Source organism: Aspergillus ruber (genome assembly GCF_000600275.1).
Source record: "Aspergillus ruber CBS 135680 unplaced genomic scaffold scaffold00026, whole genome shotgun sequence".
NCBI classification, from domain to species: Eukaryota; Fungi; Ascomycota; class Eurotiomycetes; order Eurotiales; family Aspergillaceae; genus Aspergillus; species Aspergillus ruber.
The window spans coordinates 207143-230973 of record NW_024467322.1 but is presented as its reverse complement, the minus strand read 5'-3'; the positions used below and the strand labels follow the sequence as shown (position 1 = coordinate 230973).

At 47.8% G+C, this 23831-nt stretch overlaps 12 protein-coding genes across 12 annotated transcripts; 8 read left to right on the top strand and 4 right to left on the bottom strand.

The window, feature by feature from the left end:
• Nucleotides 1–1437: 1437 nt before the first annotated feature.
• On the top strand, nt 1438–2347 carry EURHEDRAFT_415327 (guanylate kinase). The gene is made up of 3 exons (XM_040782660.1): nt 1438–1558; nt 1609–1719; nt 1780–2347. The coding sequence occupies exons 1-3, from the start codon at nt 1543–1545 to the stop codon at nt 2253–2255; spliced, it is 603 nt and encodes a 200-aa protein (XP_040636251.1). The 5' UTR covers nt 1438–1542; the 3' UTR covers nt 2256–2347.
• A 359-nt stretch (nt 2348–2706) lies between these two features.
• On the bottom strand, nt 2707–4081 carry aspD (septin aspD; the record flags this gene model as incomplete). The annotated part of the gene is made up of 6 exons (XM_040780361.1): nt 2707–3045; nt 3105–3318; nt 3387–3524; nt 3553–3670; nt 3732–3860; nt 3946–4081. 6 exons carry the CDS (start codon nt 4079–4081, stop codon nt 2707–2709), a joined length of 1074 nt encoding a protein of 357 aa, XP_040636250.1.
• Nucleotides 4082–4412: 331 nt separating this feature from the next.
• EURHEDRAFT_415325 (mitochondrial 54S ribosomal protein bL32m) lies at nt 4413–4988 on the top strand. The gene has a single exon (XM_040782659.1). It carries the CDS (start codon nt 4507–4509, stop codon nt 4864–4866), a length of 360 nt encoding a protein of 119 aa, XP_040636249.1. The 5' UTR covers nt 4413–4506; the 3' UTR covers nt 4867–4988.
• Nucleotides 4989–5265: 277 nt separating this feature from the next.
• On the top strand, nt 5266–7092 carry EURHEDRAFT_415324 (SKI complex subunit WD repeat protein SKI8). Its single transcript, XM_040782658.1, has 7 exons — nt 5266–5354; nt 5420–5456; nt 5517–5777; nt 5838–6004; nt 6069–6162; nt 6244–6430; nt 6496–7092. The coding sequence occupies exons 1-7, from the start codon at nt 5352–5354 to the stop codon at nt 6677–6679; spliced, it is 933 nt and encodes a 310-aa protein (XP_040636248.1). The 5' UTR covers nt 5266–5351; the 3' UTR covers nt 6680–7092.
• Nucleotides 6850–7693, bottom strand: EURHEDRAFT_462487 (kinetochore Spc25 family protein; the record flags this gene model as incomplete). The annotated part of the gene is made up of 2 exons (XM_040784804.1): nt 6850–7394; nt 7462–7693. 2 exons carry the CDS (start codon nt 7691–7693, stop codon nt 6850–6852), a joined length of 777 nt encoding a protein of 258 aa, XP_040636247.1.
• Nucleotides 7694–8107: 414 nt separating this feature from the next.
• On the top strand, nt 8108–11510 carry EURHEDRAFT_415322 (uncharacterized protein). Its single transcript, XM_040782657.1, has 4 exons — nt 8108–8398; nt 8453–9634; nt 9700–10393; nt 10448–11510. The coding sequence occupies exons 1-4, from the start codon at nt 8296–8298 to the stop codon at nt 11445–11447; spliced, it is 2979 nt and encodes a 992-aa protein (XP_040636246.1). The 5' UTR covers nt 8108–8295; the 3' UTR covers nt 11448–11510.
• A 220-nt stretch (nt 11511–11730) lies between these two features.
• On the top strand, nt 11731–12115 carry EURHEDRAFT_462529 (copper metallochaperone ATX1; the record flags this gene model as incomplete). The annotated part of the gene is made up of 2 exons (XM_040784809.1): nt 11731–11818; nt 11964–12115. The coding sequence occupies 2 exons, from the start codon at nt 11731–11733 to the stop codon at nt 12113–12115; spliced, it is 240 nt and encodes a 79-aa protein (XP_040636245.1).
• A 417-nt stretch (nt 12116–12532) lies between these two features.
• EURHEDRAFT_185266 (uncharacterized protein) lies at nt 12533–14436 on the bottom strand. The gene has a single exon (XM_040777891.1). The coding sequence runs from the start codon at nt 14182–14184 to the stop codon at nt 12718–12720; it is 1467 nt and encodes a 488-aa protein (XP_040636244.1). The 5' UTR covers nt 14185–14436; the 3' UTR covers nt 12533–12717.
• On the bottom strand, nt 14198–15644 carry EURHEDRAFT_462179 (DUF2293 domain-containing protein; the record flags this gene model as incomplete). Its single annotated transcript, XM_040784785.1, has 4 exons — nt 14198–14920; nt 14989–15273; nt 15336–15455; nt 15513–15644. 4 exons carry the CDS (start codon nt 15642–15644, stop codon nt 14198–14200), a joined length of 1260 nt encoding a protein of 419 aa, XP_040636243.1.
• A 537-nt stretch (nt 15645–16181) lies between these two features.
• EURHEDRAFT_506240 (DUF1763-domain-containing protein) lies at nt 16182–17130 on the top strand. The gene is made up of 2 exons (XM_040785857.1): nt 16182–16491; nt 16565–17130. Exons 1-2 carry the CDS (start codon nt 16214–16216, stop codon nt 16677–16679), a joined length of 393 nt encoding a protein of 130 aa, XP_040636242.1. The 5' UTR covers nt 16182–16213; the 3' UTR covers nt 16680–17130.
• A 123-nt stretch (nt 17131–17253) lies between these two features.
• EURHEDRAFT_415315 (RING finger and CHY zinc finger domain-containing protein) lies at nt 17254–20014 on the top strand. The gene is made up of 3 exons (XM_040782656.1): nt 17254–18589; nt 18649–19013; nt 19073–20014. Exons 1-3 carry the CDS (start codon nt 17363–17365, stop codon nt 19656–19658), a joined length of 2178 nt encoding a protein of 725 aa, XP_040636241.1. The 5' UTR covers nt 17254–17362; the 3' UTR covers nt 19659–20014.
• A 302-nt stretch (nt 20015–20316) lies between these two features.
• EURHEDRAFT_415314 (IQ calmodulin-binding motif domain protein) lies at nt 20317–23750 on the top strand. The gene has a single exon (XM_040782655.1). It carries the CDS (start codon nt 20670–20672, stop codon nt 23649–23651), a length of 2982 nt encoding a protein of 993 aa, XP_040636240.1. The 5' UTR covers nt 20317–20669; the 3' UTR covers nt 23652–23750.
• Nucleotides 23751–23831: the final 81 nt, after the last annotated feature.

The following is a 23831-nucleotide window of genomic DNA, read 5'->3' as shown; positions in this document are numbered from 1 at the left end:
TGGATTCCAAATCCTCGGAACTCGCTGATATCGCCAAAGAAAACGAAGAAAAGGCCAAAGAGATATCCACCCTGCGAGATCGAACAAATCTGTCCCAGCAAAACTGGTCAAAAGAGAGAGATGAACTAATCGAACAGGAATCATATCTTCAAGCTGAATTCGAACAGGCCAAGGAGGCCATGCATAACTGGGAAGTTCTTGCTATGGAAGAACGATCGATTAGAGAAAACTTGGGGGAGAAGGTTATCGACCTCGAAGAACAGCTGGCCAACCTCAAAGACGCCTATGAGAAGGCCGCATCCGAACGTGATAACCAATCGTCGACTGTTGATGGCTTACAGCGGGCCTTGCAAGAAATCCAAACGGGTAGGTTCTCATTGTTGACAGTCTATCGCTCGGGAATAACTAACAAATCGTGATACTCTATAGCCCGAAAGCAAGAGCTTCGTGAACTCGTTGAGAGCTCTGATGCCCAGCTGGAAGAACTACGGCAATCTTTTCGTGATGCAGACAACAGAGCATCTGAAGCCGAAAAGTCTTTCCTAACCGCCCAAGAAGAATTGGAGCGGGTGCGCCCATTCGAGAAAGAAGTCAAAGAAAAGAACCTTCTCATTGGCAAGCTCAGACACGAAGCTGTCACTTTGAATGATCATTTGACAAAAGCTTTGCGGTTTCTTAAGAAGGGAAAGCCAGAGGATAATGTTGATAGGTACTGTTTCCCAGCTTTAAATCTATCGGATCTTGCTAACTGAGATCATCTAGACATATTGTTACCAACCATTTACTGCACTTTCTTGCACTAGACAGATCAGACCCTAAGAAATTCCAGATATTGCAGCTTATTGCAGCACTCCTTGGTTGGACAGATGGTAAGCCCAATGTCAACACCCTCCCCTTTTACTGTTAATAGTAACTGTGAATAGAGCAACGCGAACAAGCAGGCCTTGCGCGCCCAGGGACATCGAATACCTCTAGCAAGCTTCGAGTCCCCGGCACTCCCATTCGTACGCCTAGCACGCCGACGTTGGCCACGGAGTTCATGGACAACGGTACTAGCCACAAGGAGTCGCTGGCGGAACTCTGGTCCAATTTCCTCGAGCAGGAATCGCAAGCCGGGAATGATAGCGCAGCAAAAGGCGGGAATCAAGGACAGTCAAAAGCTTAAATTGATATGATCATGTATAAAGGCATGCTTTTGTATCCATTAGTTCCGAGGTTTTCTTCTTCTTTTCTTGTCTGTTTATCTTTGACTTGACGGAATCCATCATCCTTGATTTATGCATTGTATGATAGGCTGTTGTCGAAATCATTCGAGCATCCCAATTATAGTCACAGGTCCTATAGGGAACATAGTAACTACGGTATTTGTGGAGTCACCGCCTTGGGTTCTGCCGCGATACCGAAAATGGATTCATGAAGTTTGTTCCTGAACATTTTTGCTGAGTCTCTCTTCGGTCGATGAATTATTTGCTGGGATCTCGCACTCGCCTTTTATATTTAACTAGACGACTAACTACATTTGCTCGCTACTCAACCTCGACAATGACGACTAGTGCTGGTACAAAACTATCATGACTCCTACAGCAATAGACTAACTCATTTATATAGTGTATAAGTTCCGTCCGGTAGTGGTATCGGGCCCCTCTGGAACTGGAAAGTCCACCCTTCTCAAGAGGCTTTTCGCTGATATCCCTGACACCTTTGGATTCTCGATTTCGCGTATGCCCCTCATCCAATTATTTGCTTCAAACCAAGTCACTCATTCCCTCCGCTTGTTAGATACCACTCGTGCCCCTCGGCCAGGCGAACAACATGGACGCGAATACTACTTCTCCACCAAGGAGGACTTCCTGGATCTTGTGAGCAAGAACGGTTTCATTGAACACGCGCAGTTCGGAGGAAACTATTACGGCACAAGCGTTCAAGCCGTGAAGGACATCGCGGAGAAGGAAAGGATATGCATCCTTGACATTGAGATGGAGGGCGTGAAGCAAGTCAAGCTCACTGACCTCAACGCCCGGTTCATGTTCCTCTCGCCCCCATCGCTCGAAGAGCTTGAGAAGAGATTGCGTGGCCGAGGAACTGAGACAGAGGAGAGTCTAAATAAGCGTCTTACTCAGGCAAAGAATGAGCTTGAATTCTCCAAACAACCCGGAGCGCACGATAAGATTGTCATCAATGATGAATTGGAAAGGGCATATGTCGAATTACGAGATTGGATCGTTGACGGTGGTAAATTTGGCACGCAGCAATGAGTAAATGATTCCTTTACTCAATCCTTTATGCGGTACATATTATGTTCGGCATCCAAAGACAGCATTAGACAGAATATAACATATTTTCCTCATCAATAGAAATTAATGAAATTAAGTACATGTAATCGACACTTCGCATTAACATTGTAGTGTCGGCCCCGCTCTTGCGAACAAGAAAAGAACAGCTATTTAGGAAATCAAACCTGGTCAGTTCAAAAAGGAAAGGTGATGATATAGAACATGAAAAAGTTAAAATGGATATCAGTAACAGCTTGCAGGTAAAAAAAGGAAATGGGGAGGGAAGAAAAAGGGAAAAGATGGACCCTCGGAACTGCCCTATGGTCTGTCTGCGATAATTCATGTGGCAATGATTGGTATAAAGATGCTCGCTACACCAAACAGCGGGAAAAGTAAAAGTTCATGTGCCCCAAGCCGACAGCTTCTGTGAGGCCTAGTAACCGTTCATAGTAGCCCGTTGCGAGTTACGGCTGAGCTCCCGGTCAGCAGAGGGACTGATAGGCCGACTAGTAGCGCTGTGACCGCCTGCTGCGCTGCTCTCCTTCAGAGCCAAAAGTTGCTTGGCACGGAAAGTCTCGTAGTGTATCTGGCTGGTGGTCTCGACTAGGTCCTGCAGGTGGGTGCGGGTCAGAAAGTTCCGCAGATAAACGAATTCGCAGTGGTTCTCGTCCTCGACGTTGATGACACCCCAGCGGTTCTGACGGCCGCGAACTTGCTGGCCGTTGACGACAATGTTCTTCTCGCTCCCGACAACAGCAAAGGGAATGATGTCCTGCAAAGTTATCCCGTTAGACAAAAGAAAGCAAAGCCGCCAACTGGTAGAGCTCGTACCTTGATCTGGACATTCATAGCACGTTCCTCGTCGTCAAGCTCGTCATTATCGTAGGGGTACATTTTCAGGTTGTGGAACGCAAATTCCTCCTTGATTCTCTCCTTGAACACCTGGCGTTCCTCGAGAGTGAGAGAATCGGACTTGGCGATCACGGGAACAACATTGACGACATCCGACAACTTCTTCAGGACAACGATGTCAATGGGCTTGAGTCTACAAATATTCAAAAAAAGGTCAGTCAATGCATGCGCTTAACGATAGACATATGGGTCATGACCTACGCATGGCCAGAGGGCTGGATAAAAAACAAGCAGCAGTGGATACGGGTATCTTGGATATAGCGGTCACGCTGGGCAGTGAGTTCCTTGCGGAGGTATGCCGAATGCTGGTCCTTGATGTACTTCACAATCGGGTCCCAACTGAATGCGACATTAGTTCGATCCGTACGGACCAATAGGCCAAAAAGATTGATTGGGGAAATACCATCTGTCGTTGTTGACCTGGTCACCGTAGCCAGGAGTGTCGACGATATTCAACCTGAGACGGACCCCGTTCTCCTCAATAACTAGTAATGACTTAGCAATTCACCTCCCTTGGCATAGAACCAATGTCATAGCAGAACATACTGTGAGAGGCCGCCTGGATTTCGGTGGTCGAACAGACGGGTTCATCAGGAGTAAGACGACCCTTGGAATCGATCAGATGGGAAGCGAAAATGGTGTTGATCAGGGTCGATTTTCCAAGACCGGTCTGGCCTGTTCACAATAAAGAGCGCACGGTCAGTCAGGATCCGTATAATCAATATGGATAGCGGGGTGTTAAAAGAGTCTGGCTACATACCAACGCACATCACATTGAACTGGAAACCGCGCTTCAACAGCTTCCGCTCGATCTGCGAAGTGATACTGTCGAAACCGACATGGCTGCGAGGAAAGACGGTAGCGGTGGGAACCGAAGGGGTAGTAGTCGTGGCCATCGTGAAGAGAGCTGGAGTGGTAGGGAGTGGGTGTAAACGAAAACAAAAAGCAATTAGAAGATAAAACGAAAGAGTTGAGTCCGCAACGGTTCAGCCAACGAGTGATAAAATACCCAAGAACTCCTTCCTGTCTACACCAGGAAAGTCCCAGAAAGAAAGTCAGCAAAGGGAAGTAGCGATTGAATAACGCCCTTCGTTCTCTCCTCGTCTTGATCTGAAGGAGGCCCCTTAATGGCTCAGGGGGCCGCTAATCCATATCAGGCTAGTGTGTCTCCGGTCTCCGGCTCGAGCCAGACCAGGAACTTTTTTGGTCGGTCTTTGATATTATTACTGCTAGTGAATTTGAAGATTGGATCAGTCCTGCGAATACCTCATATATTTGTTTCAATAATTTCATCACGACTCTACGAATTCTCCCGTCTACCATGTCTTCGCAGATGATTCCGCGACTCCTTTCGTTCTCGCCCACCGCCGGTCAATGGTCTCGGTTCCTTCAGAGCTCCTCTGTTCTGACCCAAAACCTCTTCAGACCTGTTGGGCTGTCCTTGACAATTCCGGGTCTGCTTTCTGATATCTGGGATTCTGTTCTGCGTGCCGTACCGAAGAAGAAGGTCTCCCACATGAAGAGACGCCATCGGCAAATGGCTGGCAAGGCTTTGAAGGATGTGAAGAATCTCAATACCTGCTCGGGTTGTGGACAGGTGAAACGCGCACATGTTCTGTGCCCACACTGTGTAGCGGGTATGACTCTGCTCTGGAAGAATAGGATGTTTCACTCGGCGTGACAACTAACCACGAGGTCTTTGGTCAATAGATATCAAGAAACAATGGGGTAAGACCCAAACGGCATGATTCTTACGCGCAATCATTAGACGAGGAAGTCGGACGATAAATAGAATACGAGAGACTCTTACGGATATTGTACTTTATATGAAAGGGAGTGTGTTATGTGCGGCATGGCATCTGGCGTCTGGTTATATTGGGGGAAAATATTGTCGGTTTCTGTTTTGTATATCCATTTCTTCCTAGAATTTTGTCCAATGACCACCAGACCTGAATCTGGGTCGTCAATCGCATCCGTATAATCTCTTGTAGTTGTTTCCCCCCTCAGTCGTCGGCTTCGTTGTGGGCTGTTCCCCAGATGTGAAAGGGCCCATTGATGATCTCACCGACGGCGGCCAGGATTTTTGTCCCACCAAGTCATACAACTGCCGCCTATTTAATATCTTTTACAGAACACACATTTCTCGAGGGTACGGGGGATTAAACAATGGTAAGATCGGCAGAATATGGGATAGATAATTCAAATTGTCTCTGTTGATTAACATGACTGCTCAGTCAAAACAATATCTCTCGTGGGGTTCCGCGGACAATGGTATCTATCTTCCTAGATCGTCCCAGATTATATGCAATGGTGCTAAGGTATTCATTTCAGTACATCCAATTGACATCTTTTCGTTGGCTGTAACGGATAAACAAATTTTGTCCGCCTCGGGCGCTTCTTCCATTCAGGTCCATTCCACTACGGACCCAGACTTTCCCTTGGCACAGACTATTGAGGGGGCTCATAAGGTCGGCTGCCATCACGTCGTGACTGACGGGCGCGGCTTGAGAGCCGTCAGTGTGGGATTTGGTGGTGAGCTTCAGATCTGGGCTTGCCGTGATGGAACTTGGTCCAAAAATGATGCGGGTTCAGGTAATATGAGTTTCTTTCTAATAAACAAGATTACCTATGAGACTGACGGATGAACAACAGGAATTACAGGTTCTGGTGAGGTTTGGGCCGTTGCTCTGTCAGAGAATGGACAGTTCCTTGCTGGTGTCAGTCAAGATGGTCACATCAAAGTCTGGGACTTGAACGTTAGTGGTGAACAGATACAGGACTACGAGACTAAGGGCAGCTTTGGTACATGCTTAGATATGGTGGGTGCAATAAAAGCTTCTAGTTTTGTTTTGGTTGACTCCTGGTGGTATTGACGCAAAATAGTCTGCAGATGGTCGTCTCATCGCCAGTGGACATGAGAATGGTAGCGTTTACATTTTCAGCACTGAAACCGGTCGGATGCCTTTTTCCTTGTCAGGTATGTCATCTCTATAAAGCAAGGGCTTTTTGTGTGAAGTCGACGAACCCCATAACAGTGCGTATCTGATGCCTCTCCCAGGTCTTGTGAAGCCCGTACGAACCGTTGCTTTCTCTCCTGCCGGAAAGCTCCTCGCCGCTGCCGGTGACTCCAAAGTCATTGTGCTGTTTGACACTTCATCTGGGGAACAAGTCGCAAACCTGACCGGTCATTCAGCGTGGATCTTGTCACTTGCGTGGAGCACTACAGGAGAATATCTCCTGAGCGGGTAAGTTGCTTTCGATGCCATTCTTTGCTGCAGTACGGTTTGAGCTGACACAAGGGAAAAACTAGGTCATTTGATGGAAAGGTTAAGGTCTGGTCGATCGATACAAAAACATGTGTTGCCACGCACTCCGAAACTGAAAAGGCCGTTTGGAGTGTCAAGTGGCTTCCGAAAGTCGGAAGGTCTGAGGGCTTTGCTACTGCGGGAGCAAATCGAAGCATAGCGTTCTACCGAGAAGCTACCGGAGGTTAAGGCATGGTGTCCTTGATAATTGCATCCACGGAACATGCTGAATGAAACGATTATAATCATGATTCCAATACCGCAGTCATTTCCAATATAGAGTTAATAGTATTATACAAAAATACATGTAGTATCATGTGGGACATAAATCGTAAATCGTTTTGCACCGAATGCTTCATTCATTTCAATGCCTCAACAAACAATTTGCGCATCCTTTTCAAGAACGCGCCAAAATCACGATCCTCGTTGAGAATGTCCAGTTCTTGTTCGAGGGCCTCCCTGTCTAATTTGGGACGCATGTGGAACACTTCATAATCCCGACTGGCTGTCCCAAGTTCAAACCAAGCCTCTGCTTCCCAGTCTTTTTCCAGCAAGTGACTATAAATGAATTTCAACCGATCCTCCCTCCCCGCTCCTTCAATCCGAAGACACAGATAATCTTGCCAGAAGTCGAGTTCCGGAACGTTAAGGCGAGATTGAGCATCCAAATTTCGAGCATGGGCCTTTTGTGCATCAAGTCTCTGGTTGATAGACTTTTGTGTCTCCGCAATCTGCTGCCTTAAGCGATCCCGCTTGACCAGACGGGAATCGCGCTCTAACGTAATAGAGGAGATGGCGGCATGCATTTCAGCAGCTTCAGCAGCCTCTTTTTGAAGTGTTTGCTCGTGCGTTTGCGACTTGAGATTCAATATTTCGATATCCTTCTGTTTCATCCGTTGGTCCTCTATTTTAACAAGCAATTAATCTTCAATTCCAGAATAGTAAGTTCGTTTCATTTGCCTTCAACTCACCATGAAGTTCTGCCAGATTGAGCCTGAACTGATTCCTCTCCTCCAAGACTTGCTTCCTGCCTCGCTCAATAAACGCATCAAATTGCATGCTAAAATGAGCCATGCGGTTACGTAGATCTTCAAATCCAAAGTTTATACTGGGAAGCGAGTCTGCCATTGAGGGCGCGTCCGCGGTAGTCAGGGGTGGCCGCATGCCGCTTGTCGAAAGAGACGGGTCGAACGAGGAAGACATCGTGGTTTATCTTAGTCGCGGTGTTCTGGTATATGATGGAGTTCTATTCGGGGATATGTTGCAAGCGATAGTTGTAAGTTTGTTTTCGTCTTGTGGTTTTGTTGATTGTTTATCCACAAGAGATCGGGGGATGCGCGCAGAAAATATATGGACAGCACAGCCGCCCAAGAAACGAAAAACGGGTAACTCGCAAACTATCAACTCAAAATGATTGTTAAAGCCGGAAAAAAGGTATGTCAATCCAAGCGTCTCTAAGTATTCAATCGCTCCGAAAAGAAACAGAAGAAACAAGGTGGGGCCAATCAAAGCGGCACATTGGGCGGTGAATAGTTAATCGGCAGAATGGAGTTGTGCCGTAACGATCATCATTTTTTTTTTTTTCGCATCATTGATTTTCTTCAATTGGTATACCTCTTTATTCGGCCTCTTGCAAATGACATTGATCCAGAGTGTCCATGTCAAGAAATCTCTGGCAATACACCTGCCATCTGCATCATTTCTACTAGCCAATTCCATTGACGTGATTTGATTGGAACGGCCAATGATCGATATGCTTACCTGGGTAGATATTGAGCATATCATAAAGAGTAAAGCAAAGCCTGATGGATGAACATCCAACGAGTGCTCTCCAATACGGGCACTTGGGAAAAGCTTTTTATGTCCCGGAGACCCGGACATGGTCATTTTCTCGTGCTCTAAATCAGTGTAAGTCATTTGTGATTTGGCAAAGAGAGACTTTTTCACTGACCCCTGGTCAAGCATCTTCAATTTTGTATACTGGAGCTACCAAAGCGGCTGTAGTGTCTCCCCTTACTGCCCCTCGGTCTTCTTTAGTCGAGAATAAGAATTTCTTGCCGAGAGTGCACCCGGAGCTGGCGGCGTGCTGGTCCTTGGTTAGCAACGAGACTTTTTCGCACGTTATCACGACCACAAGCGAAATATGCGACCCCCAAGTATCTTCACTCTTGGACTTGGGCTGTGCTGTGGATCTCGAAAACGATGATTCGGGCAGTCGGGTTTTGCCAATAGCAGTGTTTGCATCCGGGGAGTGTGGCAACTCCATTTCGTTTCGGAGGTTGGAGGAAGACACTCTTGAACTGAGACAGCAAACGACCTTCATGCGTGTTCCTTCAATCGGTGAAACAGACGCAACGGAATGGCGTGTCGGTGGTGTCCCAATTCGTCAAATTTGCTTTGCGCGGACAATCGAAGAGAAAGCAACATGGATGGCCGCTCGATGCCCTGATTCAATCACGATATTTCGGCCTTTGTACCACAGAGATCCTGTTCCGAGGCGTATATGCTGCGATAGTGACGGCGTACTTTTGAGTGACGCTCATAACTCCCGGTTGGATGCGAACCCGTTGGTTGAGATATCCAATTTACAGACAGGTGGCTTCCCGCACGCCGATGTAACCTTCAATCCCTGGTATCAGAGACAATTCGCGATTGTGGACCAACAGGGAAACTGGAGTATCTGGGAAATGTCTGGTCGACACAGGCGGAATAAAAGCAATTGGGCTGCAACATGCGTGAAATCTGGTTCATTGCCGTGGCTTGATAATGACGATAATCTTGATCTAGATGATCAACCTCGACACGATGGGTGGGGAGTTATTGAATGGGCCGGGGACGTCAATAGCATCATTGTTTCTGATCGACGTTGTCCCGTGCTTTACCGGATGGAAGGCGATCAGATCTGGTCCATTCCAATTGAACTTGGTCTGAAAAGAAAGTCCGAATGGATCTTGGACATCAAAAGAAGCCCGTCAAACGCATCTCACGTTTATGTACTCACCACGACGACAATATCTCGGCTTGAGATTACCGAGTTCGCCAGCGAAGGTGACATCGGGTCTCTAAATCCTCGTCTATCTTGGCGCCATTATAGGGATCCTGAAGACACGACCCTGCGTTTAAGTACGTTGCTTACCAATGAAGGTATGGAAATTTGCATATCTATGAAAAAGGCCCTGTATACCTACTGACATTTCTTGGCTAATAAGATTCTTACCTCTTTCTATACTCAAGGCTTAACAACCTTGTGCTGGGCCTCCACTGCCCCAATTCAATTAAGGAAGGAATGAATAACACCGTACCTGTTCCAGATCCATTTATCCTGGATTTGCCCTCTACGGTCGATGTGTCGCCAGAATCTCAAATTTCAACGAACAGTGCACATTTTTCCACTCTTGTATTTAAACAAATTGCACATTCGCCAGCATCAGTTGGCAAAAGTTACTATGATCCTAGCGCAAGACTTTTCAAGCTCTTTCTGCTGGACTCGCGGCTTGCCGTCTGTGAATCAGTGTACACCGCGTCCACGATTTCTGGCGACATTGAAGAACAGCCTCTTGGGCGAGATGCATTGCGGGCAAAGAGACGCCAACAAAGTGCACGAAAAACTCAGGCAGTTCGTTACTGCACCGATTTTGTGGTCGATGATTGGGATGAATCTGCATCTGATATGGATGCAACCAAAGTCCAGAATACGGGGATCTCTACAGTATCGCCCCATGCAATTCCTCAATGGACTACTGACTATACGGCGGTCTATGCTGTTGCTACGGGTCGATTTGTTCTCGGATTAAGTGAAAGGGAATTCCCACAGCACTCGGAAGAACTGTTCAAGGAGAATGTCAATGCTCTAGTAGACAGGGTTTCCGATACAGCCTTGGGTGACCAAGCTGCGAGTACTTTGTACGTTTAGAAATTGATCTTAACCTGGTATGTTCTGAAGCTGACACGTCTTAGACTTGAAGTTCTTGGCGGCAGTCCTTTGTTGGACGACATTGAAAAGAGTGCACAAGCCATTGAGGACATTGTTTCGCTTTGCGAGCAGCGAGAATCAGATCCTCAGAGTGAATATCGACTCTCCATCCTGCCGATTTCGTCATTGGTGCAGTTACCAATTGCGAACGAAAGCGAAGGAAAACCTCACCTAGTATATACCTACGATCGTCTGATAAGCATCTGGCTCTCAAATCTACCACATAATATACCTGGACGCACACGGATCGCAAAGGAGAGAATTATTAGGAAGTTCGCGGCCGATCTAGTACTGGCCCGGATCAGTATTACTCGCAAACCACCCCATAGCGGACATGACGATCATCTTGATAACCAAGATTATGCCGAATTACCAAATCTGGAAACTAGATTTGGCTCTCATGGGACCGTGACGCCACGACATTCGTCTGTCCCAGCCTCTGAAAAAGATGGCGGCGGTTCAACCTCTCGAAGCAATCTGGGGGCTACAAACAGCGACATCCCTGACCACCAGCCTATAAGCAGAGCGCCAATCTACTCTACTCTGTCCTCTTTAACAACGTTCAAAAGCCAACCTTCCATGTCTCAGAACGTGGAATCTATGCTTTCCCATTGGGTACCGGATATGGACCCAGCTACTTATGATTGGCAGAGAACTGTATTCTCAGCTGAAGAAGATGAATCCCAGCGGATATCACGATCTGTGACCTGCAAAAGAAGGCTGCGGAATAAGACACCACAGAGAACAACCATGAGTCCTCCGGCACCTCCTCCCGTTTCGCCGGCCATTCCTGGTATTTACGGACAAAACAGTCAGCCGACAAGCGGAGGATTACATCGGGTAATGCCACAGAGTAGCCAAGTCACCGCCGAGTGTGAGGATCTTCCTATGACTCAAGTCGAGCGAGGTCTCTTTGGTGGAAGAGAGGCAAATAAGAAGGGCGTCATAAAGACGAGGAAGAAGAAACGGGCAGCTGGTTTTTAGGCCGAACTATCATCCAATTTAATGCTATTTGTACCATATCATTCAAGGAAAATTGAACATAGTCATCCCCGCTGACTAGATAGTAATCCCCGGATACTGATGTTGTTCTTTCTCCCGATAAGGCAAGCCAGTGAATGCCAAGGCTTTGTATAACACAAGGGCGCTATACCTATATTGGAAATCACATCATTTTGAAACACATGATTCCCCGTAGTAAGCAGACATCTCCAACAACCCCGCGACATCAACTCTTTCAACAAAGTATCCAAACAAGGCAAGCATCATGTCGGACCATCAATACAAGTTCAACGTCTCCATGAGCTGTGGCGGCTGCTCCGGTGCTGTGGAGCGAGTCCTGAAGAAGCTCGAGGGTAAGTTGTGCTTATCACCCTGTCTCGATATCGACCTCCCCTGTCAACACGTTAGATGATGCTGTGGGATGTCGCGTAATCCATACACCCCCCTGTGTCATGCAGTGATAGGCCGATGCTAAACGATTTTTCTTGAAATTTACAGGTGTCAAATCCTTCGATGTCAAGCTGGACTCCCAAACCGCCGACGTCGTTACCGAACCGTCTGTGTCGTACGATACCGTTTTGGCAACAATTAAGAAGACAGGAAAGGCTGTTAACAGCGGCGAAGCTGATGGTCAGACTATGGCTGTTTAATTTGGTCAATTTATTTGTACCGTCTTTTTGTTTACTCAGGACCGCCGCTTTGGTGAGAATTTGGGTGAGGACGGCATTAATATACATATTCGGTCACATTTCAGGATTCCAGAGCTTATTTATGGATTTGTTAATTTCGTTCTTGCATTTCTCGCATTTAATTCTGCCATGCATGCCCCTTCAGCATGTCCAATGCGTTGTTGCTTTAGGCCAATTTCCAACATACCCATGACATAAAATAGCATTGATGTCTTCCAGAAGCTGCATACTATCTCGCAACTCAACAAAACCCGCATATTACGATTGAATGGAATTGAGAATGAGATAGCAACAATGATCATAAAATTCATTCAAAAGGATGTGCAGCTGGGTATCATGCAACAACAGGCTCCTCCTTAGACATGCTCTCAACTAAAACAAATATAGATAGCAATATGATGACTCCCAGTACTATCCAACAAGGTCCATATCCTCAGTCCATGATGACGATAGGTCTGTTGTCCGGGATGGGATGGGGTGGCTCCGGGTGTTCGACTCTCCTCACGTAGGTAGGACGTTCCCAGATCTGGGCATTGCTGTGCACAGGCCTATAATATCATTAGTCACAATTGAAAAAGATAATTAAATGTGAGATGAGAGAGGAAGATATAGGAACGCAACTGGAAGTCGGTTGTCTTTTGAGGAAACGGAGCCCTGGCGTCGTGATCATACCGTACAAAATCCAAAGACCTTCCGTACCGCCGTTCATGATAAAGACCGGGAGCCGATGATGATTCAAATATGCTGTCGCTGCCTAGTCGCCTATGCGGGTCTTCAAAGGTTGCATACCCATGGGGAAGCTCTGCGCGACGATCCAACGGTCGACGATCTTGATACGCCACTGGTGTTCGAGCATCAATGAGCTCATCTCTATGCTTGCCATCGTAAAATCGGAGCCTAGATGAATGAGAGGAAGTTTCTGCAACACGTGGGCGTTGCATAGTGTATTCCAGGGGCTCCGGTTCGTATAGATCAACGGGGCGGACAAAATCATCAGCATAAAGGTGCCTCCTATTAGAAATATTGGCAAAGTGCTCATCATCTCTGTTTTGCCATGTCGGCACTTGTGTTTGTGAATATTCAATTGGTCCTGAACGACTATGGTTCTGGTCTCCATGGTAAACGGGGGGTGCCTTTGGATCGAAAGAGACCTGCATTGATTGCCTAGAACCATCATCCACGGCAATGGCATGGGCTGAAGTCAACGGAAATGCATATGATCCTGTCGGCACCTTGGCAGGTCGACTGTGAGCAGGATAGACCCTTTGTCCATCAACATGTCTTTCAAGTTCAGAGCTAAGTTCGGCATGAATACGGGGATCCCGATGCTTCTGTGACCAATGTTCTGCAAAAGGGAAGCCGGTTGGCGCAACAAATTTTCTACGTAGCTGAGAGTCTGCCCGGGAAGAGTGATTTTCTGGATGAGAAATCTCATAGGGGACGTATCGTGCTCCGGTGGGAGTGTCTTTGAGAACATCTGAAACGACTGATTCAACAACACCAGGTGCAATCCCAGACCGCGAATCCCCATTGACAGGTTCGTAATAGGCTATCCGCCTCTTGGGACATTGGGAATTGTCCCCACCAGTATCATGAAAACCGTCCTGGCGTGGAAGACGCTGTGGCGTCACTGAGCGAATTGGCAGGCCTCGCGAAATTCCTTCGCGTAGGCCACTATCTGGGCGGTTCTGTGATGAAGAATTTTCAATGGATGGTAAAACACGATCCTGGATATCTCGATTCTTGTTATGGGAAGGAGCCAGTATTCTGGGCTGGTGTCCGACTTGGAATTCATTACCATCATGAAATCCTTGGGAGTTATTAAGAATGGGCGCATCAGCCAAATCATATTGACGGAAGGGGGTGTGTCCATCTTGAGGAACTGGCGCTCGCCTCGATGGTACAATATCAGATGATTGGACAACATCCGGATTTCTCTGATTGGGGAGTCCAAGCGATGGTTGTACCTTGTATGGCACAAGAGAAGTCAGTAAATTGTGACCTGTCTCCTTTTGAGGCAATCTTTTCATGAACGCGCCTAACTCACGGAAGAAGGGCTGGCTTGATTTCGGCACTTACATGGTGCATGGACGGCACTGCAGTGTATACAAAAGATATAGGCTGGTCTCTAGATCCTGTACCTACTTCAATACCATGCGGTGGTTGTCGTACGGAGTAAAGTCTCTGCTGGTCAGTTGAGCTGCCATAAGGTTTAACCTGGTCAGTGGCATTTGCAAAGTTCCTGTAGCGATTGATAGCACGGTCCCAGGCCTGGTATCTGCTAAATCCCCGGCGATCGACCTTGTTTTTTCTGGGTACTTGTGAGATAAAACGGAAGCTTGACGGGGCCTCGTCCTCGGACAGCTCTCGTACGGTGCCCCGCGAAGCTGAACCCGCAAAGTCGATTGGTCTTGTTGAGAGTTCCACGGCGCGTGCCCTACTCGATACATATTCCACATTGTGATCCCGATTGGTAGACGGCAGTCCGTTCTCCTCTTCGTCAGAATCCGAGTCATCATCATCAGAGATAACAATGACTTCTCGAAATACATCTTCAAGTACTGTTTTCCCATTTTCGTCATCTCCACGCCATGCCACTAATCTTGCCAGTGTTGGCTCTTCAACTAAGCTTCTTGCTTCGTGGAAAGAGGTCATCTTCAAAAGACGGTCGTAATCAGTGTAGACATGACGAATGTGTGCCACTACTGCCAGTTGGGCACGGCGAGCCAATGGCAATTCAAGGGCTGTACCAACTTTTTGTTGACCCTATTCTTGACTTAGCATTCGCGGTTCCGTCTGACACTTGTATCTTTGCGGAAACTACTGCCACATACCTTTTGAAATGCTGTTTTGATTATTTGATTCAAATCATTGTCTGGTATATTAGGGAAAAGATCCCTTAGAGCGTCTCTTGCCTCGGTGTTGATCTCTATTTGAGAGAATTCTTCATCATTGGATCTAGGGTGACTGCCAACACCATGAACGGGCACAACCTTCCCCGTTGCTGTAAGAGACAACCCTAAATTCATACATACAGTAGCAACAATTGTACTTGGAAAATGAAATCCAATTCGATGCACGTGTTGAGAGAGATCGTGGTTGCGCATGTGAGGAGTTGTCTAGAAGAAAATCGTAAGCATGGTAGATTTTCAGGTAAGCTTAAGAAACACTCCTGGCCTACCGTGACAGCATAGATCTTCAAACCACCTTTTCGACAAAGCTCTTTACAGGCGTTTGTGACCTGGGGATTACCTGCTGAAATGAAGGTATAGCCAGGGGGCGCTTTGGTTTCAAATGAAATCTGCCAATCGACCGGTCAAGTTGGTCCATATGTGGAACAGACATAGCGGTAACATACAACACTTCGGAGTTTCTTCTTTTCTTGCGTGATAGATTCCATAATCACTTTGTGTTTTTGGGCATTCCTTTTGGCGGCCCTACTGGGTGCGCGCCTGACCGAAGCCGAGGCATTCCTGAATACGCGTACCATTTTTTCGCTATGGGTATCCCTGCCTTCAGATTGTCTGTCGAAACATCTTCACCTTGATCAAACAACGTATGAACAACAGACATTAGAATGCCCACCGACGAGCATGCAAAAGGAAGGGAAAGAGGAAGGGCAACGGATAGGGAAAAAAAAAAAAAAAAAAAAAAAAAAAAAAAAAAAAAAACGCAAACACAAGCTCCATAAAAGTAATATGAGGAGAAAAGAGACAAGGTGTAAGTTCGCTGTAACAAGTTAGTCAACCATTTCTACAACGGCGCGTGTAGCCAGGCGGCGTCGGGTTTTGATGTCGAGTTTGCAAGTAAACAGACAGCGTGATTGGTTGCAAACCCCAGAAGCTAGGCCTGATAAGACCCAAAGCGAGAGCTGTTCGCACACGGTTTTTATTCCTGCCTATCTGGAAGAGCGAAAGGTGGAGGAGGGATGGTTAGATGAAGGAAATGGGAAGCTTCTGCTTAGTCATGTTGCGGCCTGATCGACTTCGGGTTAGTTGACGAGTAACCTTTAGTTGGGTGTCGTCCGGGCAGTAGTAGGTCGTATCCGGCAACCACAATATGGACAAGCGAGCTGTTGTCCACGCTTACCGCCATCTATACCGGCAAGGTCTCAAAGCGCTTCATTATTCGGTACCTGCACGACATGTCTTGCTCAAGACCTTGCGATCCGGATTCCGTTCATCTTCGCCAAATGATTTTGATTTACAAAGGATCGCAAACACTATGCGCTTTCTCCAGCAAGCAACTGATGTCGCAGGCCTCGAGCACAAGATTTTGAAGAATTTGATGACCATTAGGTATTGGGAACAACCGCAAGTGAGGAAAAATGCTCGAGTGTAAGACTCTTTTTGGATACCAGAACTTCTTGAGAAACAACAAGGAGACAGTGCAATTCTGACCTTGCTGAAGCCTGAAAGGTATAGGGATCGAAGGAAGCGAAGCCCATGCCCGAAAAGATGCCAATGAAGAATTTGAGTTGACGCTCATGCTTCTGAATGAAAGCCTAGGAACATGTCTAAGGTGACAGATGACGTTCAGGAACACTCACGACTTTTTTCCTCATTCATCACCCGCGAGTTATTCAGACCGTGGTGACTACATTTTTCCGAAAAGCACAACTGGAATTGTATGGAGACTGGCATACATACGCCCAGGGATGAGTTTTTCAATCTGCTTCTGTTCGGAGCCAGCATTGGATTCCACTATACCGATTCCGGCTGGGTGATGTTTAATAGCTCCTCAAGTAGATCAGAAGGGAAGATCACACTCGACAATTAAGCCGTACAACACCAATTGAATACGGAGTGCGTACGCTTGAATGGGAGACCTGGGAACAAAGATAGAACAACTATTTTTACCAAGACAGGAACGACCGGATATGATACAATGCACCTTCCAGCATAGTTATGAACATTTACTGCGCACACACTATATTGTAACTATCGAGCTATTTTCATCAGCCAAACAATAGTAGCACAGCGTAGTAGTAAGATTGGGCATTGTCAGCGAGTCTCATGGGCGGCGAATCAGCGTCCGATCCCAGGGGCTCAGTCACATGTCTTCGTTCCTGTTCCGGCACTCTCGCAGGAAAACGACGAACTGACCAGAGCAAAATTCCATAAAAATCAGTAAAGAATACCCCTAGTCTATTCATTCAATTTTCCTCCCCATGTTCTATTATTCATTAGACGCTGTTTTCGGCCCTCCATGAGCGGGCTTATCTCCTCTTTGCTGATCGAACCCGTCATTCGTCAGACCCGTCGCCTCTCTTCCCAGACGGATACTAGTACTAGCGACCATTCGGGATCGGATTCTCCTCCGAGCTCTCGGTGCAGAACAGAACCACAACCCCTGTCCGATAACAATGGCAGCAGGGAAATTATCATGTCGGATCGGAACCAAGAGTATATGGGACTAGGGTGTGGATATGCAGGGCCCGGAAATGACCCCGCCAATTCACCAACGACGTCAACGCTGGACTCGGAAACAACTCGACACGGGCGCGGGGCGGATACTACCTCTTCGAACAAGCTAGAAAATGGGTTTGAGAACTCTCGGTCTATTGAAGACAATCCAGTATCTTCAGGCTCTGGGCCTATCCCTTCCGAACAGAACGCCGAAGCATTTACTACGCTGACGCAGACATCCAACAACTATGAAAGGAGACGCTCGCAAAATCATCTGTCTGATATGGACGAATCAAGCTGGCAGTTTGCGCTTCCAGAAGATGATGGAATGGGTGTGTTGAGAAGAAGAATTCACGCTATTCGAGATATGAGATCTAGCAGCGCAGAGAAAGCCCGGATGGTCCACGAGTTGATGACAGAGAAATACAACGCTTCGAGAGGGTATCCTGACCTTCTGCCCGCGCCACTACTCGCTCCTTCGAGTTTCCAGAGCCCTGGGCGACCCTTGACTCCTGTACTCTATGGGGAAGAGCCGTCGTTCGATCATCCTTCATCCCTGACAGTCGCTCTACATCAACCGAATGATAACCCGTATAATCTAACAGAAGAAGACCTGCAGCCGACTTTCTTCCCAAAAGATGACCCGGAATCACCTGTGCTTGACGGGGAAGACATGGACATCGAGGAGTTCGAGGAAACAACTATGCTGGGCTGTCAGCACTATAAGCGGAATGTCAAACTCCAGTGCGTTGCTTGCAAGAAATGGTACACTTGTCGGTTTTGCCATGATGAAGTTGAGGATCACCACCTTATTCGACACAAGACGGAGAAAATGCTATGCATGATCTGTGGGCATGCCCAGTCTGCTGCCCATGTTTGTGAAAAATGTGGCGAGCAGGCTGCACAATACTTTTGCGAGGTTTGCAAGCTGTGGGATAATGACAGCAAGAAGAGTATATACCATTGCACGGATTGTGGCATTTGTCGTATAGGCCAAGGATTGGGCAAAGACTTTTTCCATTGCAAGGTAAGCGGGACTGCATCGCCGGAATGCAGAGTATCGCTTGAGTACTGAACGAAAACTAGACATGCAGCGTATGCTTGCCTATATCGATTGAAAATACCCATCGATGTATCGAGCGGTCCACTCAATGCGATTGTCCGATCTGCGGAGATTACATGTTCACCTCACCGGAAACTGTGGTCGTGATGCGATGTGGACATAGCATTCACCACAGGTGCCTTTCAGATTACTCGAAAAGTTCATATCGCTGCCCGATATGTAGCAAGACTATCACGAACATGGAATCTACGTTTCGAAATCTAGACCGCACCATACAAAGCCAGCCAATGCCAGAAGAGTTCAAAGATACGAAGGCTCTAGTATATTGTAATGACTGTGGAGCAAAGTCCGTCGTGGAATACCATTGGCTGGGGCTCAAATGCGATATGTGAGTCGTTTCAGCCACCAGGTACTATGGACAGTCGTGCTGATATAGGCAAACTCCAGGTGCGAGTCATATAACACAGCCCAGCTCCGGCTTTTACATGGTGACATTCTCGAGTCTCCGGAACAGGACCTTGAAAGCAGGCATCTTTCGACTTCTAGAGCGAGATCATCGTCCCATGGTGCAGATGAAGCCTTGTCGCAAAATATGGCATCGTTACGAATCAATACCAGTTCCGTGCAAGGAACAAATTTTCCACAGCAAAGTTTATCTTCGTCTGCCGACCCAAGTGGCCGGTTCTTGTCATACAGCCTTACTCGTGATCGTGCTGTGTCTCCTGTGGTCAGCAATTATTTTGGCTTACCGCCCAACCGGGAACATGATGATAAGTCGATATCAACGTCTCTTTTTGGCAGTGGAACACAAAGAGACGCCGGAAATGATCATGGCGGCGAGCTCCGCATATGGGGAACTAAACTTAAATACAGCTATGGTTTCCTCAGTCGGGAAACAGAATCTGTTGATGGTGAAGAAGCCGTGGAGTCGTCTGATGCGAGTGTATCAGAGAATGACGAAGACGACGAGCAAGAGGAGGAAGAGGATGACGATGATGACGACGATAGTATTGACATCTTCGGACACCGATGAAAGCCAAATTTGCGATCCAAATTTATACAGCACCATGGCCTCAGTTCACCCGAAGAAAACGACACATTCTCAGCAAGTCTCGAAACTTGGTTGCTGAAAGCACTTGAAGTTGAATGGTTCTCTATTTCCTTATCGCGGCCTTGTCGCAGCCGACATGGGGGCCCATCGATATAAAGTATTACACGTATGTTGCATGATAGCTACGCTCTTGTTGTTTCATGCCAGGGCCAAGAAGCTGTGGCGCGCGGTATATATCCAAGAGATCTACGACCGAGGAAAAAGGTTTCGATTATGCAGGTCTAGCAGTAAGCCTAATTCAATATACGAACCATACAAGATCATCCCATAATTGAAATACTTTGTTATTCGCAGTCCGTGGTCAGGAATTGATCAGCCACTGCTCTCGTCAACATGAATCGCCTGGACGTCATCAGCGTGACTTTCCTAATTGGGCCAGCATGACCGCATAGTCGCAATCGGGGATGCTTAACTAAGCCACGTCTGCTTGCGGCTTCGATGTCCTTCGATTTCGCCCATCGTCCAGCAGAAGAAGACACGGATATTAACGAGACAAGATGGGCGGCAGACTCTGTCGCTGATAGTTCTATTTTTTTTTTTTTTTTTTTTTTTTTTTTTTTTTCTTTTTTCTTTTTTCTTTCTTCCTACTCTCACCTCCCTGAATATCTCGGAGTCTTCTTCCTGGTATCTGGTCCGGATCTGAAACGCAACACGGATCTCTCCGCGGACAATATCGGCCTCAGGAAAGCGTCTCATGCGCTTTAGTTTTGGATTCCAGTTCCATGAGACCGTGTACCGCGGGTTGTAAGACGAATTTATTATTGAGATCGTTACCGATTCCGATTCGATTATACGACACTCGTTGGGCTTTCGTCTCACTTTCGGCCTCTTTTGAACAACCCCCGCGCTGCTTATCGCACCCGTTTCCCCCTCCTTTCCTTTTCTTCGAGCGCAATACTATCCCTCGTCTCCCTCCTGCGCCCTCAACTTACGATGCGTCGAAATTCCGATATTGAGATTCACCTTCCGGATGCTGATCCCGGCGCTGTACCGGAATCCATGGATGAGTCGGACGTGGAAATGTCATCGGAAAAGCCACCAGCACCGCTAAGCTTGCCCGCTCATATCGCTGCTCGTTTTTATCGAAAATCTACCGCAGCCAGACGTTCTTCGGTAGCATCGTCTCGACGCAGTTCGATTTCTTCCCTCCATTCCCATCATTCGAATGCATCCGCCCGGGGCGCATCTCCGACGGATCACATTGCGCAACACCTTCGCCGTACATCTATCCTCGAGAGTCGCAAGGCTAGACTTGCAGACCGCGCGTTGCATGCAGAAAAAGTGAGAAGACGGGCTACTCTTTCCAAGACCGCTACAAGAAACATGCACCGGGAGGAGAGGGCGCTGGCCGCTCACCAGTCGCGGGAGCGATTATTGGCAGAAATCACGGCAAAGTGTGAGGAGGAAGTCCGACGGGCGAAGAAGATAGCAGAAGACAACCGGGAAAAGAAGGCTGCGGAACATGACCGATTACGTCTGGAAATGGCGGAGAAGTTCGCAGAGACTGAGAGGCGACGGATGCTCTATCAACAGAGCCACCGGCGTCAGCGTACGAGCAGCCTGCCAGTTACAGAGGAAAATAAAATGGCTCAGGAGGTTACTAGGTCGCTGACCCAAGATGCGGCAGCGAAGACAATCCAGCGGGTCTGGAAAACATACCATGCGAGATCGGTCATGCAGCAATTCCAGACCCTAGGCGTCAACGTCGGGAATATCAATAACATGGCTTTCGAGGATATCGGGGCGTTGCTCTCAGAGGACAGGGTGTTGGACACCATGGCCCGAGTGCTTCGTCTCTGCGGTTTGCAAGATGTGACGAACGGGACGATGGGCGGTCGAGGAGCTGTCCGCACGTTTTTAAGTAGCTATCTTATCGTCACACATCCCAAGGAAGTTTTGAGCAGTAACGGGGAACAGGAACAGGACCTGATTACCAAAGCGCGGGAGTTACTCGTGGTGTTTGAACAGGTCACATCGTTGCTGTTGTCCGGCTGCTGCTCTCCATTAGTCATCTCCACCGAACTCCAAACGTTGTGCGAGGCATACAGCGTCTTCTTTTCTACGTTCCATGCTTGGAAGTCGCATGACTCGAGTGTTCTAACCGAGATCATGCTTGCTCAGTTCGTCGAGTTGGAGTTGATCTGGCAGACAGTCAAGGATGACCGGGCGGGTGGTGTTGCGGATGATTATAGAGAAGGGATCCGGCAGAACCAGATTACACTTCTGGCCCGGCTGAAGCGTCTTGTGGGCTCTGAAAATGCGATGCAGATGGTGCGGGGTGCTTTGAAAAAGGCTAAACGCGCGAAGAAGCGGAGCGTATCCAAGCAAGCTATTCCTCGGTCCGCAAGCGAAGGGACAAACTCGAATGAAGCGCTGACGGATGGCGTTACATCTCCTATTAGCGAGACGTTCAATAACGTAGACAGCTCAGTTTTACAGGAGCTGGACCAACAGCGAATTTCGCCACACGAGCATTTCAGTAAGATGCTCACGGCTCTGCCGGAGAATCGCACATTGGTCCACGAACTCCTCGTCAACAAGGAATTTAGGGTCGACGAGACCCAGTACACCGAACCGCGCAGACAGATCATGCAACACATGTGCGCCATGATGAGGAAGGACGTGGAAGCAGGCCTGGGCGTGAATTGGACCATTGCGATGGCCACGGTGGTTCAAGACCGACTTCTACGTTCACTTCGGCCAGGCAACTCGCTGCACATACTGATCAGTGAGGTTCTCGATCCTAAATTGGTGGAGAATCAGTGCAAGGCTGGTGCATTCTCTTATGAAAATTTCTTTGAATTCATGAACACTATCCTGCCGAAATTGTGTGCGCCGTACCGGGATTCCCAAGTCCACGCATTTGCTGAAGATAGATCTGGAGATGCCATCGACCGTCTCACGCGGTTGATGGGGATTATTGACCTTTTGTCGCTGGATCACACAAATTTCATGATCCGGGTCGCCGCTCCTCAACTCATCCAGGAGGGCCCTGGGTACGAGCAGCGTGCATTCGAGAAGGACCTCCAAGATGGCACAGTAGGATTAGGAAAGACAAGGCGATTTTGGCGGACACATCGGAAGGTCATCGTGGACGAGATGAAGAAACGGGATCCAGAGAATGTCAACGGGGAACCCCGACCTCCAGCTCTAAGGATCTACGCGCAAGGCCTTACTGATTTAACCCTCAGTAATGCGTTAGTTTCTAATGATCTGATCCCAGAAACTCTGGAATTAGACCGTCTTCGGCTGCACGTCCTGCATGCGACAGCATATAGGATCGTGGCTACGGCGTCAATTCTCCTGACAGCCAAGAACCTACTCAAGCGTGATGTGCGGTCACAGTGGAAGGCTGAAGCAGACCGGATTCTATCGCTAGACTTCAATGATATCACGCCGGAGCGAGTGCAGTCAATCTTAGAGTCGACGCACCCCATGCCTCCCAGTGCCAGTACGCAGTTGGCGGCGACCATTCGGCGGGTATTGGGACCAGTCGCTACTGCATGTGAGGCTGCCTCTTCTCCTCCCTCTTCATCCCAGATAATGGTTGAGGTCAATGTGAGCAGCGACTCCATGCAAGACTCGTCCTCGTCCCCCGGAGAGGAAAGGGAGCCCGCCCACCACGGCTCGAGTAACGGATCGGGATCCACTGCGACAAGCTTCAGCGATCCTGTCGCCCGACTGATCCTGTCCCGTCTACGCACACACGTTCTCTCTCGCCTCAGTGCATCGAGTGCCAGCGAGAGAGTGCGAACGACGACGACTGCGAGTCAGAGTCTGGCGGGAGCTGGGATGCCTGAGTTTTTAAATGTGGTTGGGAAGCTGGTGGAGGAATTGGAGAAGGTCCGGGAGGTGGATTGGCTCTGTCATGGCGTTTTTTATGAGAGGATATTGGATGAAGGCGTTTCTTCGTGATGGTGCTCATATAATCTCGTGGTTTTGGTTATGATTTTTTTATTTTATCTTTATCTATGGACATTAGTACAGTAATGGATGGTGGAAAGGGAGAATGGATTATTACATTCTATTACGTTTTATTCATCCTTGAATTTAGACTGCATTAGTGCTTTTTATCATCGACCTCTGCTGCATGCT